The sequence below is a fragment of the Lycium ferocissimum genome, unplaced genomic scaffold (genome assembly GCF_029784015.1).
Source record: "Lycium ferocissimum isolate CSIRO_LF1 unplaced genomic scaffold, AGI_CSIRO_Lferr_CH_V1 ctg11480, whole genome shotgun sequence".
In the NCBI taxonomy this organism is placed as follows: domain Eukaryota; kingdom Viridiplantae; phylum Streptophyta; class Magnoliopsida; order Solanales; family Solanaceae; genus Lycium; species Lycium ferocissimum.
The window spans coordinates 6,862-23,433 of NW_026713857.1; the positions used below are offsets into that span (position 1 = coordinate 6,862).

The 16,572-nt window shown below is 37.3% G+C and overlaps 1 protein-coding gene and 1 long non-coding RNA gene across 4 annotated transcripts; one reads left to right on the plus strand and one right to left on the minus strand.

Annotated features, from left to right (window-relative positions):
- Positions 1 to 3,178: 3,178 nt before the first annotated feature.
- LOC132041742 (uncharacterized) lies at positions 3,179 to 8,911 on the plus strand. The gene is made up of 4 exons (XR_009411207.1): positions 3,179 to 3,391; positions 5,667 to 7,002; positions 7,869 to 8,352; positions 8,435 to 8,911. It is a non-coding gene; the product is annotated as an uncharacterized LOC132041742 (long non-coding RNA).
- Positions 4,452 to 15,257, minus strand: LOC132041741 (putative ABC transporter C family member 15). 3 transcript variants are annotated; one of them, XM_059432434.1, is made up of 12 exons: positions 15,093 to 15,190; positions 13,650 to 13,921; positions 9,532 to 11,858; positions 9,319 to 9,405; positions 8,014 to 8,664; positions 7,326 to 7,490; positions 6,721 to 7,015; positions 6,304 to 6,518; positions 5,679 to 5,984; positions 5,339 to 5,402; positions 5,022 to 5,261; positions 4,452 to 4,929 (listed from the first exon to the last, which is right to left on the minus strand). In XM_059432434.1, the coding sequence occupies exons 3-12, from the start codon at positions 11,854 to 11,856 to the stop codon at positions 4,820 to 4,822; spliced, it is 4,458 nt and encodes a 1,485-aa protein (XP_059288417.1). In that variant the 5' UTR covers positions 11,857 to 11,858; positions 13,650 to 13,921; positions 15,093 to 15,190; the 3' UTR covers positions 4,452 to 4,819. The 3 variants fall into 3 exon arrangements, with proteins under 3 accessions (XP_059288417.1, XP_059288416.1, XP_059288418.1); XM_059432433.1 differs by lacking the exon at positions 13,650 to 13,921 and having other exon boundaries at positions 15,093 to 15,257; XM_059432435.1 differs by lacking the exon at positions 15,093 to 15,190 and having other exon boundaries at positions 13,650 to 13,936.
- Between the last annotated feature and the right edge of the window lie 1,315 nt (positions 15,258 to 16,572).

Genomic DNA, 16,572 nt, shown 5'->3' on the forward strand with positions numbered 1-16,572 from the left:
GATTCCGGGTTTCTCCCAACTCGAATCGTATCATTAATGAATCTGCATGCAAGTTTGGATACTTCCGTTAGGTTTGGATCATGATTTATGACTTAGTTTGATAATCAGAACGGCTCGAGTTAGATTTGGACAATCGAATGAGAAATTAGCTTTTTGATGAAATGGAGTTGACCATGGTCCACATTGGGTGAAGACGATCCCGTTTGGGTGTTTTAAGTGCGCGAGCTGGCTCGTAGCATATCTATGACTGATATAACTATTTGACTTGTGTCCGGGTGGTTCCGGATGTGTTTGGGGTGTCGATTCTGAGTTTGGAGGACACTAGAAAAATATGGCAGTCGCGAGCTTTGGAGCTTAGTCATTGCAATTGCGATGCCCCAGGTTGCAATTGCGAAGGAGGAAATTCCAGTGGCCCGCGATTGCGATGCTGGGTCGCGCGATCGCACAAGTGGGTTCTGCTGGGCAGAAAATAAATTCCCCGCCAATTCGAACTTGGACATTTTATTTCATATCTTGATCTAGAGATCTCGATTTAGGGAGATTTTCGAAGGGTTTTTCAAGATTCGTCGAGGGGGGTAAGATTCTAACCTCCCTTTTACAATTCTATCTTAGATCCTTGTGGGATTGAAATCATGTTATGGGTTGGAAAATTGGGATGTGAAGCCCTAAGTTGAAATTATGTAAATCTTCAAATTTGAAGTTGAATTGAAGTCAGATTTGAGTCATTTTCTGGATTTAGACTCTTTTGAATAGCTATGGGTAAACCGATTTTGGGGATGAATTACAGTCTTGACCTTCGGGGCTCGAGATTGCCTTTTTGGGTTCAAAAATTTGATATAGCAATATGGGTATTTACGGACTGACATGCTTACGTACAATCCATATTTGAACTAGATCGGGATCGTTCGGAGGCTCTATAAAAGGGCAAGACTTTGTTGGCATCATTTGAGGGGGGATGTTAGCATGATGGACAAATCGTAGAATATCTTATAGGATCAACATTAAGATATTCTCGATATGGTATATATGTTAGAGATACTCTAGATATATAAATATAATTAGGGATATTCTACATTTACTGTAGAATATTATGTAGCATTAGTTGTAAAATATTATGAAGAATAATTTGTAGGATTTACATTTAGGGTGTGTTCGACATGGAGGAAAATGTTTTCCAAGGAAAATGTTTTCCTTGAAAATAAGTGAATTTCTTACTTATTTTCTCATGTTCGTTTGGTTGATAGAAAACGTTTTTCGGAAAATACTCATCCAAGCCTCACCAACTCCAACCCAACCCCATACCCCCAACCCCACCCACACCCCACTCCCACGCACCCACCTACGCCCCCACCCCCACCCCCTCCAAAAAAAATTCTTTTGATTTTTTTTTATTTTTTAAACCCCCACCCCAACCCTCACCAACTCCAACCCAACCCCATACCCACCACCCCCACCCACACCCCACTCCTACCCATCCACCCACGCCTACGCCCCCACCCCTCCATTTTTTTTTTGCACCCCCGCCCCCAACCACTCCCGTAACCCATACACCACCCCCAACCACTCCCGTAACCCATACACCACCCCCAACCACTCCCGTAACCCATACACCACCCCCAACCACTCCCGTAACCCATACACCCCCCCTCCCCCGCACCCTACTCCCACCCACCCACCCCCTCCCACAACATGTTTTTTGAAGTTTTTAATTTTTTTTTGAATTTTCTACACGATCACATCCCCCCATCACCCCCTCCCTTCGCGTGGAACCCATACCACACCAACACCACCCCTCCCCAACCCCAACATTTTTTTTGAAGTTTTTTATTGTCTTTTGAAGGTTTCTGCACCCCTAGACAACCCCTACCCCAAAAAAAACCTTTTCACTACACACCCCCCCCCCCCCCACAAAAATACCCCATCACCCCTTCCAAAAATTTTAATTTTTAACCACGCAAACATTCAATTTTTATAATTGTCAACTTTTTGTTTGGGGGGGGGGGGGGTTGCAAAAAACCAAAACAAATGTCAAAACTTTTTTTTAAAAAAAATATTTTTTTAGGGGGGGGGCCTGGGGGGTAGGGTGAGGGGTGGGGGTTGGGGGTGCAAAAAACCAAAAAAAATGTCAAAACTTTCTTTTCAAAAATATTAACTCTTTTTGCGCGGGGGGGGGGGGTAGGGGTGAGGGGTTGGGGTGCGGGGTGGGGGGGGGGGGGGAATGGGGTGGGGTGCAAAAAAAAAAAGTCAAAACTTATTTTTTCAAAAAAAAAAAAAAAATTCCCTGGGGGAGGGGGGGGGGCGAGGGTGCGGGTGCGGGGTTTGGGTGCGGTGGTGCAAAAAATCAAAAATAATGTCAAAACTTTTTTTCTAAAAAAAATTATTTTTGGGCGGGAGGGGCGGGGGGTGGGGGTTGGGAGTGATTGAGGTTTGGTGGTTGGGATTGGGTTGGGTGGGTGATGGAATGAACTTGTGAACTTGTTTTCCCTACTTTTATTAGAGAAGTTATTTTTTCCAATTTTGAGGAAAATATTTTCCAAAATTTTTGAACAAAGGAACATGAGAAAATTGAAAAATATTTTCTGGAAAATGTTTTCCTCTATACCGAACACACCCTTAAGGTATAATATTTAACTTCCTTTAATATCTTACAGCTCTTGTATATAAACACTAATGTATTATGATGTATTTGAATCAAGTAATTGAGACAATCATTCTTCAATTTGTTTCGTGTTTTCTCCGTTCTTGACACAAAATGGTCCTTAATGTATGAGGGTTTCTTTTGATGGTTAATGTATAAACATGAGTGAAATAATTCTTAATGTATTTTAAAAATAAAAATTAATTTAGTCCTAAGCCCTATAATTACAGACAATCACTACTTTCGCTGCCAATGGCTATCAGTGCAGGCAGGTTGACATAACCTTTACAAAAAAGATGCAATTTTGTCCCTCGTGAATTGCAAATTCTCCACTCACTTAAGCAGAAGGGTCACGAGTTGAAACCTCCAAATGACATGTTTTCCCTCTTACTTGGCACATGCTACAAATATACTGCCGATGCTTGTATAGTATTCTGTCATGGCATATTCGCTTCCGTTATTTATTTTTTTGCGCTTTTTGTCCTTATGCTGAGGTTTTATTAAAAAAATCAAAGGTAAGATCTGCGTACACTTTACTCTCTTCGGACTCCACTTTATGAGATTCAGACTCCACTTTATGGGATTTTACTGTATATATTGTTGTTGGTTAACCAGAAACGTCATCACATTTGGATAGTCAACTTATACCCACGATGTTACCACATTAGCATTTTCAACTTTCATGTCGAAGCCTGGCGGAGCTAGTCCTTGTATAGTTCACCTGTTGTAAGAACCTTTGGATAGTGTATTCAGGTAAGACTTGATTATTCCTCAGTGTTCTTGTAACTTGCAGTACAATTTCTACACAGAAAACAAAACCTTTTTTGGGGCACATGAATTTCTTCAATCATGACACTTTTTAGTACTAGAATTGGTCTATACAAGTGGTCCCCATCTTCAAATGCATCACTTTTTAATCTGTATCTCTGTGTATTGGTTCGCGCTTAAAGGTTCTTGGGCTGAATTACTGTGGCAATGAAAGAGCCATAATATCTTGTTGTTTGTTCTATGCTAAATGTTGAAAATATCTGGGCCTTTTTCTTCTCTCCTTTTTGAGACTGGAAAATTTAACTAGCGTTACTTGGGGTAAGTGGGAAGCATGAGGTGGGAAGATCTTTTTTCATGGATCCATTGCTCAAACACTATGCTTCTTTATCAGTCTATGGAGTAAATGAACTTTATTTTTTCTATAACCGACGGTGTCCAAGCCGCGCGCACCTCAACTAATTCCACAGGATACATGCTACCTCCCACTAGCAACAGGTAGCTCTGTGCACCAAGGCTCAGACAAATGGGAAGAAATTCACCTAGTGTTTTTGTCTCTGTTGGGATTTGAACCTGAGACCTCATGGTTCTCCTCCCACTTTATTGACCATTAGGCCACACCCTTGGGTGCAAATGAACCGTTTCTTATAAACGTGACGGTGTATAGCTTGGACGCACCTCGATTAATGCACCGGGTAATCTGTCACAACCCACAATCAAATGTGTCGAGTAAACCTACCATCAAGGCTAGAATATATGGCCTCATATTGAGTGTTGTAGTTGAGATTTGGATATGGAATCTCCAGGTTGTTACTCTTATGCGTCAATGCTCAACCAGCCTCTTGGAACATGAAACTTAATAGTTGCTTCTAGCAAGTTTCTTTTTCTGGTGTGGTAGTTTGACAGGTTTTATTCTGAGTTGAGAATATACATAAATATCAAACAATTGGCAGCTTATTGAACTTACACTTTTCATTTGTTACCTTTGCTGCCCTCAGATAACTAGTTACCCCTGGGAATTTGGAAGGTTTTTATCTGCACCGCCAAATAACCTCTCAAACTGCAGCTGTGATTACACATAATTATTGGTAATTTTGAAAACGAAAGTGATTCATGTTCTACAAAATATTACAGAACTTTAATGCTAGGGGTGTGCATTCTTTATTTTGGGTTCAGTTTCTTCACCATACTGAACTAAGCTTACAAAATTTTCAACGAACTATGAATAGTGATAAAAATGCAGCAAAAGCATGGTCAAGTTGCATAGTTGATCTGTGCAGTGGGCTAGCAGCTGAGGCTGATGTAGAACTTTTTCAGCTTTTATAAAAGCTTTAGCTTTCCAATATCATTTCTTTCTTCTACTGATGCCTGCGGAAATTTGTTCCAAAATGTAGGAAGCAAGATTAAGTCTATAATTTAGCTTATAAAACTTTTGGATCTCACTGAATACTCCTTTATCAATTTTGAGAAGAAAGAATCCTCTCTTTCCAATAGCTTTGCTGGTGTGTCATATTCGGCTATTCTTCCTGTTCAACGACAAGTGAAGGAATTCACACAGTTAAAAAAATTAGCAGCTTATTCAATAGGATGTAGAGATATAGATATATTAAAATTTTACCTTCATTCAAGACTAAGACAAGATCACTATCAATGACTGTGTGGATTCTGTGAGCTATTGTGACAACTGTTCGATTTCTGAACTCTTGACTGATAATCTTTTGTAACACTGCATCAGTTGCAGCATCAACTGATGCTGTTGCTTCATCCAGAACAAGAATGCTGCTTTTCTTTAGCAAGGCTCTTCCAAGACAGAAAAGCTGCCTTTGACCAACGCTCCAGTTTTCTCCATTTTCAACCACTGTGAAACTGACCACATTAGTAGGTTTCAACAAGGAAATATGGCATTGCTTTTTATCAAGAAATTTTTAGTCTAACCTGTAGATTCTAGCTTTTCTGGCTTTGCACGTATTATATCACCAAGTTGGCATTTGTCGAGAGCCTGACAAAAGAAGATGTGACCACATTATTCACTATCCAAATCACTAATACTTAAGCTAATTTCAACTCTTTCCTTGACTGGATCACAAATATTGGTTAATGTTTATGTTCCAATCATTTAGACTTGCAAAACAAGTGAAAGATCTATCAGAGGGTTAACACGCTTTTTGTTCTTTTGGCTTGTTACCATTGAAAGATGTTGACTTATAAGCCACTATGTGAATCTAAATGGACTTTTCTGAATAATTGTTTTTGCCGTACTCAGTGCAATAAGTACCTCCCAGATTTCGGTATCAGAGTGCTGTGTTAGTGGATCAAGGTTTCCTCTAACTGTTCCCTCGAACATTGTTGGATCCTGAGGAATAATACTAAGCCTTGACCTCAAATCGTGAAGACCTATCTTGCAGATGTCTATATCATCGATGATAATGCTTCCTTCTCTGGGTTCTATGATCCGGAAAAGGGCCTGAATGAGGGTTGATTTACCACTTCCTGTTCTGCCCACAACACCGACTTTCTTACTTCCTGACAATGTGCATGTGACGTTTTTCAGAACAGAAGGGAGGTGTTCAGCATAACGTATCTGCAGATAGAGGTATGGTGATAATATCAGTGAGTGGAAATTTTAAGCAATCAAGCTAAAACATTATGTAAACAAGTAGTATACAATATTCCTGCGAGTTTTTGGGTAAAAACAGCTTTATTCCTTGCATCATGATCATTAAAGGAATATGCAGACATATTAGAACCACAAAAATTGTACAGGATTTTCTGAAAGCTTTTCAGAGTTTTCAACTGTCTAGCATCTTTAACATCTGTCACTATTGGATGATATCCTACTGCGTTATTGCAAACCTCATAATCTAGTCTGGTTTTATCTAAGCTATGAGCACTGTCTTTACCTGCAAATTTTCAAAGGAAATTGTTCCAGTTTCTGGCCAAGTGCTTGATGGTCTGCTATTTTCTATCACAAGAGGTGCTTCACTGGCAAGGTTCGAGTACTGGAGAATCCTTTCAACAGATATCATTTTGTTTTCAGCATTGCAAATATTCCATATTACTGAAGCTTGTAAAATGTTCAAATTGATCCCATATGTTACTGCTAATCCTGCAATGCCTGTAAGAATATAAAGCAACATCAATTTCCTCCTTTGATTTCTTTTATGAAATTAAAGTTCTTAAAACCTGTTCCACCACCACCACATCAGCAAAAAGAAAGTGACTAAAGAAACTTTGGTTAGATATCATGATTTTGTCATCTTTAATTCGTACCTTTGCTCTACATAACAACATAAAGACAAGTAATTTCTGATGCTTACTTGGATTTATAATTCCTTCGGGGAGTGTGACTAGCAGAACAAGGGAGAAGGCAAAAACAAAATTAGATAGCTGATTCAGTCTAAACGAGAGCCATTCCATTGCTGATACATTGTGAAACCATGGCCTTGAATGACCATCTATGAGACAAAGGTTTGCTTGACCAAAGCGATCTTTTTGGTTGAAAGCACGAATTGTTGCTGCTCCTGCCAGTGATTCTGCAAAGTGATGGAGGATCGGAGCTCGTTGAACTCCAGATAAACGAGCAAGCTCCCTTGCAGTTGGTATGTAGTATTGCTGTCATTTTTACAATAATATCTTTAAATTACATTTTACAAAAATTAGAAAGAAAATCTTTGGAATCTTAAAGAAGCATAGAGTTTGTTGATCCTTTGATCTTTAAAAAATAATTTTAGCAATATTCTCCAAACTTCTCTTACTGATGTATGCAGAAACTCTTTTACAAGGTAGCTAAATGAGAACTGCTTATTGCAGCAACAAACTTGGTTTTATCACTGTATCAGCCTCCCCTAATTGGACCACTAGAGTACTTTGCCCAAATGAGACAGCAACTTCTTTTTTAAGTAAACATGTACAGCTTACTTACCTGGTACCAAATGCAGACTGCTGTTACTGGAATAAAGATGACAAATACTTCCCATGCGACCTGCGACATGACTGCAACTGTCCCAAGAAGCTGAATAATGGAGAAAGCACACCAACCCAACTTGTTTGCCATTTCCAAGTCTAGAACACTTTGGTCTGTCGATACCTGTTCATGTTATAAGATGTCTTAATGATTGATCCAATAGGATTGCATTAATGAATCAACTGCATTTCAGCCTTAAGTTCTGGAGGTTATGGCAAGAATTAGACCAATTTGCTTTTGTCACGTTTTCATCTTGACTATCTTTTTCTAATTAACTTGTGAGTTACAGTTGATTGAGAAGACAAATTCAGATGCCACATGACTTTACACTGGAAGACGCAAATTTGCTTTATGCAGTTATGATATATGGCTAATATTCCATTACTTAGCTTATCACAAATACGTTCGTCCGACTTATTGCTGTTATAATGCCTGGTTTCTTCCTATATATTTCTTTTTAACATTTACCAGGGATCTATCTACCTATCCGTGTATATGCAGGATAAGAAAAACAACCAACTATTGCTGCTACGTGTTATAAGTACTTAGCTAAATCCACACATCTGATTCAGATTAAGGGAAGTAAATTGCAGCTGATATGCTGTACTCATGTTCAAAGCCAATCAGCTAACTTTGAGTTACTTACGCGATTTAAGATTCTTCCAGTAGGAGTAGAGTCGAAGAATGACATAGGAGCACGAAGGATGCTGTGCAGCATGTTGCTAAAGAGCTTTTCTGCTGTTCGAAGGCCTGTTATAGCCACAAATGATGACCGGACTAGCACGCAAAGAGAACTTCCAACAGAGAGAAGCACATAAACAGAAAGTATGAAGTTCATCTTCTCAGCTATTGGTGCTGCATCACCTGTGGGACATGACCATGCCATCCAGTAGTTGCTGGCTATCTGAAGCACTTGAAATGATGATTGCGCTAGAAGAATTATTGGAACAAAGGCACCACCTTTCACAATGGTCAAGTAAGAAAGGTAAACATCCTTTCCAATGCTCCCTTTTTCTCTCTCCTCATCCTGCACAAGTCTGCCATCCTTTTCTGTTATCTCTATGCAGAGATTGTGTTCTGAATCCTGCTTAGTGTGTGGAAATTCTGCATCTACGTTACTATCTGTTTCAAGCTCAACATCAGAAACTGCATGTTCAGATACTCGACTTGAGCTTTCAACTGTTAAAATTGATTCTAAAGCCTGGTTGTGTGCTCCAACTAGAAGTTCGAATCCAATTTGCTGTTTCAATAGTTCTTCAAAAGTACCAGCTTGGGCAATTCTTCCATTTTGCATAACCTGTTGATAGTTAGGAGTTAGACTCGAATAAATTTTGTGCAACTTAGAGTTTTGAATGTTGGTCAAATTTATGGAAATTTAATGAGGCATGAAGTATTTTCTTTAAAAATCTCCCTATTAATGTTTAAAATGATCCTATCCTGAATAGGAAACCTCCAAATATTTGGGAAGTTTTAACAAATTCTAGCTTGTTTTGAACTGTGCAACATGTATACGCTTGAGCAAGGAGTAGACCTTTCTATTTTGGAATTTCCTAGAGAACTCCTTCCCGTAATTTGTGTACCTTCTTGAGCTGGATGAAATGAAACTTTCACATCTGATTTCGAAGGCAGGGAGGGAGGGGATCCTATTAGAATCCTGTTCCAATTTTTCTTGGAGCTAGACTTATACCTAAAAAGCCCACTTTCCTAGAATTACTAGGTTTTTTCGAGTATAAAATCCAATTATGGAAGGACTTTGATGTGTTCATGTAAACAATGGAATATACTAAAGAGTTGCTAATTTCTATTATCTGAATCATCCTCAAAGTCACTGTATAGGGAGATCATTGTTTTATGAGGGTGATGCTTGGATTCACAGATTATTCAGATGTTTTTATCAGTTAAATGATGGCTGCATCAGTGGAATAAATTGAAACTCTGTTTTTCTGCATACCAGAATGAGATCTGCTGCAGGAAGAAACTCAACTTGGTGTGTAACATAAAGTATTGTCTTGCCCTTGAGAACCCTCATCAAGCACTCCTGCACGATGCAAAAAATTTAAATATAATACTTAAATACCATAATGTTATCTCATACCTGATGGATGGTGAGATTTGAAAAACCAACGCTAGAATTACTCTATTATAGACATGCTGAAAAACGCACCTGAAAGAGGTGTGTGCCTGTGTGAGCATCGACAGCACTGAAGGGGTCATCAAGAAGATATATATCAGCATCTTGATAAACCGCACGAGCAATTTGTATTCTCTGCTTTTGACCCCCGCTCATATTTATCCCTCTTTCTCCTATTTCTGTAAGATCACCAGCAGGGAATAGTTCAAAATCTTTTCTCAGCGCACATGCTTCAACTGTTCTGTCATACTTGACGCTGTCATAAGGTTTTCCAAATAGAATATTCTCCTTGATATTTCCAGTAAGTATCCAAGGAGACTGAGTAACATATGCCACTTCACCGCTGATCTTCACAATCCCTGACAGTTTGGGCATCTCTCCGAGTACACAAGAGAGCAAGCTTGACTTCCCTGATCCAACACTGCCACAAATTGCCACCTTCATTCCCCTCTTAGCTTGTAATTCTATTCCATCAAGGGTCGGTATCCTTGACACTGTGTCCCAGCTGAATGTTCCACTCTTTATCTCAACCCCAAATTGCGTTTCAACTTTGGGAACAAATTCAACTGCATCGGGTTGAATCTCCTCTTCCTGCAGGTAGGAAGCAATTCTATCAGCAGAAACTTTTCCTTGTGCTATCACATTGAGTAAATCTGGCAAATTGAATATAGGATCTTGAAGCATCCGAAATGTAGCCAACGCAGATAAGACCCGCCCTGCAGTTAGTGGAATGCCCATCATAACACATCCGGAAAAAGTTGCCACAGAAATAAATGTAGGCGATCCCCAGAAGATAAAAGCAGTTAAGGCTGACAATCTAAGTGCTTTCCATAACCAATTATGCTCTACTTTCCTCAAGATTTCCAGCTTCTGCAGATAATAACTATCCCATGCCTGAAGTTTGATAGTCTTCATATTTCGCAGAATCTCTGAGGTGGATTTCATTCTTTCATCTTTGGACTCCATTATCTTAGTTTGATAACCCTTTTGGGTTCTTGTCAGGGGTATGTTGCCAGTCATCACTATCATAGTTGCCCCTAATGCCACAAGTGCACCCATCCCTAGATTCATGTGTAAAATATAGATTGCCAATGATATCTGGACGGGTAACATCCATATTGTGTTAAGGTACCATATAAAATCTGTAATCCTTTGGACATCTACGCTCATGTAATTGATTATCTCTCCGCTGGTGTAGCTTTGGCGTGATTGACTTGACAAAAGTAGGCCCTTTTGGTAAATGTGAGATATCAGAGCAGCTCTGATCCGAAGGCCTAGCTGTCGAGCTCCAAATATCCACTGCCTTTGTGCTATTGTCTCAACCATTTTCGCACCAAGAAAAGCTAGTGCTATAAGATAGCCACTTTCTAACCCCCGAAATTTCTTTTCACCAAGGAAGTTTACAAAGTCGTTTATAAGGTATGGACCAACATAAGATGATCCTGCACTAATAACTGCAAAGAAGGCATTGATTGCTGCTTTCTTCCTTGCAAATACATAAATGGCCTTATAGATAGATGGATTTGTGGTTCCATCCTTTTCCGCTACATATTTCAGGCTTTCATCAAAGGAATCGGATAGAAATTTTGCAGAATCTCTGAAGTCAACATCTGGGACTTCATCCTGGTCAAGGGGCTTCTTGACTCCAACTTCAAATAGTGGATTGAGCCAAGAGAAGGTGATCAGTTGGAGAAGACTAGCTTTTCCATATGGACTGTCCCTTTTGGCTTCGGAATCTTTTTCATTCTTTCCATTTAGAAGTGATTCAGTTTTGCTGTCTGAGATGTCAGGAATTATGCCTGTCTTCCCTCTAATAGAGATAACCAGAAGACCGGCTGATGCAATAAGACCAAGGATATCCAAGTAGTCAGCACGTCCGAGATGCGCGTTCCTTGTGATGACAAAATAGGCATCAAGAGTCGCACGAGCAATAGACAGAAAGAAGCTGGAAATCCACCAGATTCTAAGGACCCAAGGAAACTCGATGAATTTCCTACTTCGAGTTCTGTAGAGCACAAGAAATGAAGCTGCCCATGATGTCATTTGCAGAATCTCAGATGTAAGAATTGGAAACTTGAATTGGCAGTGAGCACCATTTCTTGTTTGCAGCATCAAAAGCATTATGAGATGAGTGCTCAATAATATAGTCGTGCAGATAATGCTAAATATGTAGGAAACGCTGACTTTTGTGCCAACAGCATACTTCTCGACTGTCATAGACTTCGTTCTGCATTTGCATAGGAGTGAATCCAGCAGTAAGATTCCGAGGAATCCCAGTAGAACAATGATGCTGGCGTCCTCCCACAAGCAGTGCGACATTGGCTGCAGCCACGCAATCTTTAATTCAGGAAAATTCATAGCTGTGATTGATCAAAAGAAGAATTCATCATCTCATTAATCATTAGGATAAAGCAGACTAAACTATTCTCCAATTTGGGAAGTCCATGTTAAAATTTTCATCAATTTCTATTTGTCATCACTTGATTCTGTTTGGTTATATGCACTTCACTTTCCATACAGCTTAAACGGAACAGAAATTTATGTGTTCATGAATTTTACTGTTGTTTTAGACTCTACAAAGTAGTTTTTTTGATTTTTCAGTTCTCAGGTTAAATGAAAAACTGCTAATACTCATCTGTTCATGAATTTTTACCACTTTTGTCTTATAAAGAAGGAAATGTATGCTGACAGTCAACTGAAACTTCATTCTACATTCCCCGGCTAACGTTTTCATTATAATCTGTTAGGAAGAGGGCATAAGGTCTCATGATAAGTCGACTTTGCAAGAGTCAGGATGCTTTAATTCTACAAAAACTCAATCATTGCCTTGCATCTGAGGATGGCCTGGTAGTTAATACAGTGAGTAAAAATTATCGGGTACTAGGGTTTAAGTTAGTTGCAGCAGAGATAAAAAAAATGCTCACATGATTTTTTCTCATAGGTCTAGGACATCACTAGTTATTAAAATTAATAAAAAATGGAGGAACTCTATCATTGCCCTACAAAAGGCCTATGTGACGGACTATATATTTCCACTAGGCTGTTCAAAATAGAGATAGAGGAACTCTATAATTGAAGTTGTAATGTGTTTACCATTCACAAATCTTAGGTTATTCTAATTGATCCTAATGCACCTAGAGATCTTAGATGTATGTATCTTTTGATTTGTCGAACCACCTCTTTTGGCATTTATGTTTGATTTGTTCCATCACTTTGGGAAATAAAATAAATAAATGTTCTGACTAATTTCACTTTTTTCTTTTCCACTTCACTGAAGATCTCAAATTTATTTTCTGGGTTTTACTGAAAACAGATAAATATGCTGCTCGAAGGGATAAATAGATCTGAGTAAAAGCGCTCAGACGTTTTTACAAATTGTTTTTGTAGCCCAACAACTCAGCTAAACAGAAGCAGAAAAAAGCCAGTAGTTGAGTTAATCAGTAAATGTAAACAAACAAATCAAATCTGGAAATCTGTAGCTTCATTTAAAAAGAAATGGAAAAAGTCATGTAACTCCATACATTTTTGTGAGTAAAACGTAGGAATTTCTCCGATACTGTAAACAAGTGAATACACTGTTTTCCTGACAGTACTTGGAAATTGGAATTATTAAAATATATATAGTCTTGCTCTGACAAGACGTTAATTAGTAAAAAGATAAATATATGAAGATGCATATTTTTGGAACAATTTAATAAGTCGACAAACATTCTAACTTCTCTATCAATCTGTGTCAAACTCAATATTACGCATCTTACTAGATCTAGATTTGAAAATTGAATAGGTAATGTCTGTTCACTTGTCTGGCTTCTGTGGTATCCTCTCAATTGTTACTATCTTGCACATCTTTTTCACTTTTTCCTCTTTCACTATTACTTTTTTTTTTTTTTTTTTTTTCGCTTTGTCTAAAAATTAGGAATTTATACCAATTCAATCCTGTAATTTATTATTCTCATTGCTCGATCAACAAGATGAAGCAGAAGCAATAATTATTGTGCTAATTTTTTTTTTTTTTTTTTTTTTTTTTCTTTTGGGGTTTGAACACATAATCACCTTGTTAGGTTAAAATTTTAACATGTGATAGATACATCCATTATGAGGCAAAGAGATAGAACTATAATACAATACTAGAATTGTTCTTAAAAGCTTACCTTTCAATCACGTCTCTACAGTGTCAATCCTTTTCTGTTACAAACACCCCCAAATTCTTATTTTTCTTTTTTTTTTCTTTTTTTTTATACACAGCCATTGACTAGAAACATCTTCCTATCGTGGAAAATTTGGCAACCTTTTTATGAGGACTATACAAATGATGTCACCCTAGACTAATGATTACTAGAGGATTCCTCTTCAGGACAACCATGATTTCTTCTTCTTCTTCTTCATTTTTTTTTCTTTTTTTGTAAGTATCGGTTTTTGAATTCTGCCGGATAAATGTTGCTTATTGTAAAAACTTGTGCTGGTGACATAATACATTTCATGAAAGATGTGAAAGTAAAACCAATTCGGTAGACATAAAGTAAAACCAATTCGGTAAAGACATACTCCCTCCCCCTCTGTTTCAATTTATGTGATTTATTTAGTTTTTAATTCGTACAAAAGAAATAACCTCTTTCCATATTTGAAAATTATTTTCCCAATGATCTATAGCCATATAAAATATATGTACCTTATTTTACACCACAAGTTCAAAAGTCTTTTCTTTTTTCTTAAACTTCGTGCCCAGTCAAATAGGTTCACATAAATTGAAAAGAACGGAATAGTAAGTCTTTCTTTTTTATAACCGTGGTGTCTGGGCCAACTTGTGTGCACTTCGACTAATTTCACGGAATACCTGGCACCTCCACCAACAGCACCAGGTAACAATTGTGTCTTAAAAACTGGTGATCAACATTATGCTCTCGACAACCTAATTACTAGTTAAATTGTTCGCGCGAATACATCAATGCATTTGGAAGTGATTTTCTTGAAAGACTTAGTTGAGATCAAAGAAATAAAATTTTCTTAACACCAACAATAAAAAAAATAATAATAATAACATAAGACATACATATGAATAAAGTTCAATAGAAAATCAAATCCAAATAAAAATCATCACATAACTTAATTTTTTTAATTTTATAATGACAGGGTTATCGAGGTAATAATTCTCTCAATTGGGAAGAGAAGTTCATCCTCATCCTTTTCCGAGCAGAAGCGAATCCATGATCCAGAGTCAGTGGGTTCAAAACGAGCGAAATCTTATTTTATGTATATTTTTAAGAACTTATTTTGCATATGTATGCATAAATAGAGCCGAAAATAATGAAGTTGGTTGAACTCTGAAACCCATCCTAGATCTGCATCTGCTAATAGAATCAAAGTCCTTCAACCATTTGAGCTGTTATTTAGCAAATTTGCGATACATATAATTATATAAGTGAAAAAACTGGCAAGCGTCAAGAATTCGCTGGCATGTACGTACACTTAGTTCCATGCAGTCCAAAACTACAATCCTCTTGGAAAAATCTCGTATTCAAGTTGGATTTTGGAACTCTAAAAGTGTATGAAGAAGTTGAAGTAGCAAGAATAAAGAGAAAGGAGAAAGGGCTTACTAGCTGTATTAAGGAGCTTGGAGATGGATTCTGCCACCATGCTTTAATTCTATAGTCTCTCTTCGCTCGTTGAAGAGGGATGTTAATAGCTTTTGAAAGTCTGGGCTCCAATATTGCTAAGAAGCGGACTATAAAACGAATAGTCTTGACTTAAAACTTCTGGCCAGTTATATATGTTAAGAGTTTAACGATATTAAATGGGTGAAAGAATTGTTATATTATCAGGTTACCTAAAATATATCTAACGTATGCTAGGTGGAATCAATAAGATATAAAAAAGAATGCAAATATAACTGATAGGCTTAATACACAGACAATCCCTTAAACTTGCAAATAAATTCCGTTTAGACATTCAAACTAAGACATGTTCTAATTGAGCATCTAAACACATAATTGTTCTTATTAGACACTTTTGATTCAAATTTCATTTTTTTTTTTAGAAAAACATATGTGTGTTCTCAAGAATGCATTACATAAATAAGTTAAACACTTAAAATATGTCACTTCCTTAATTATGTGTATTTGTCTCAATAAGTCGTATAACCTCAGACCTATTCCAATTGAGGTGTGTATACTAAAAGGAGACGACAGATTTTATAGGGCAAAGGTGCAAATATACCCCTCAACTTTACGATTTACAACAGATATACCCCTCTTTAGAAAAGTGTTGTGTATATCTTTTTATCGTTACAAAATGGTGTAAATATACCCTTATCATTACAAAATGGTGCAAATATATCCTTTTCGCTGACGGAATTTAAAAAAAAAAAAAAACATTTACGTTATTTTTTAATTAAAAAAATGTCACGTGACTTTAAAAAAAAAGTCTAATCATTTTGTTTAGTAGACATACTTTTCTAAAGCTACATAGTAATCTTTTTTTACGGTGGGTTTGGTTTGGTTCGTTTTAAAAAAATATCTCCGTGACTTTAAAAAATTAAGTCTACCCATTTTTTAAAACGAATCAGACCCGACCCACCAGAAAAAAAATTACTATGTGGCTTTAGAAAAGTATGTCTACTAAAAAAATGGTTAGACTTTTTTTTATGTCACGTGACATTTTTTTAATTAAAAAATAACCTAAATAATTTTTTTTTATACCGAAAAGGTCCAGATCTGCCCTTCTACTAAATGAAATTGCACGGATACGCCCGTCGTTAAAAGGTGGTCTCACATATGCCCTTAATGTTAATTTTTGGGTTACTAATGCCCTTGATTTAACGGAAACCCAACAAAAATATTGGAGGGCAGATTTGTGCAGTTTCGCATAGTGTAGGAGCATATTTGATCCACTGAAATTCCTAAATATTATGGCAAAAAATAAAAATATGGCACAAAATATCATTAAATTCCAAAACATAAAAAACATTTGCAATTACAATCCATGCTTCCACCATTACATTACATCTAAATTATACAACCAAAAGATTAAATGCAACTACAACCATCTTTTAAAGATTGTTTTCACAAACAAGAGCAC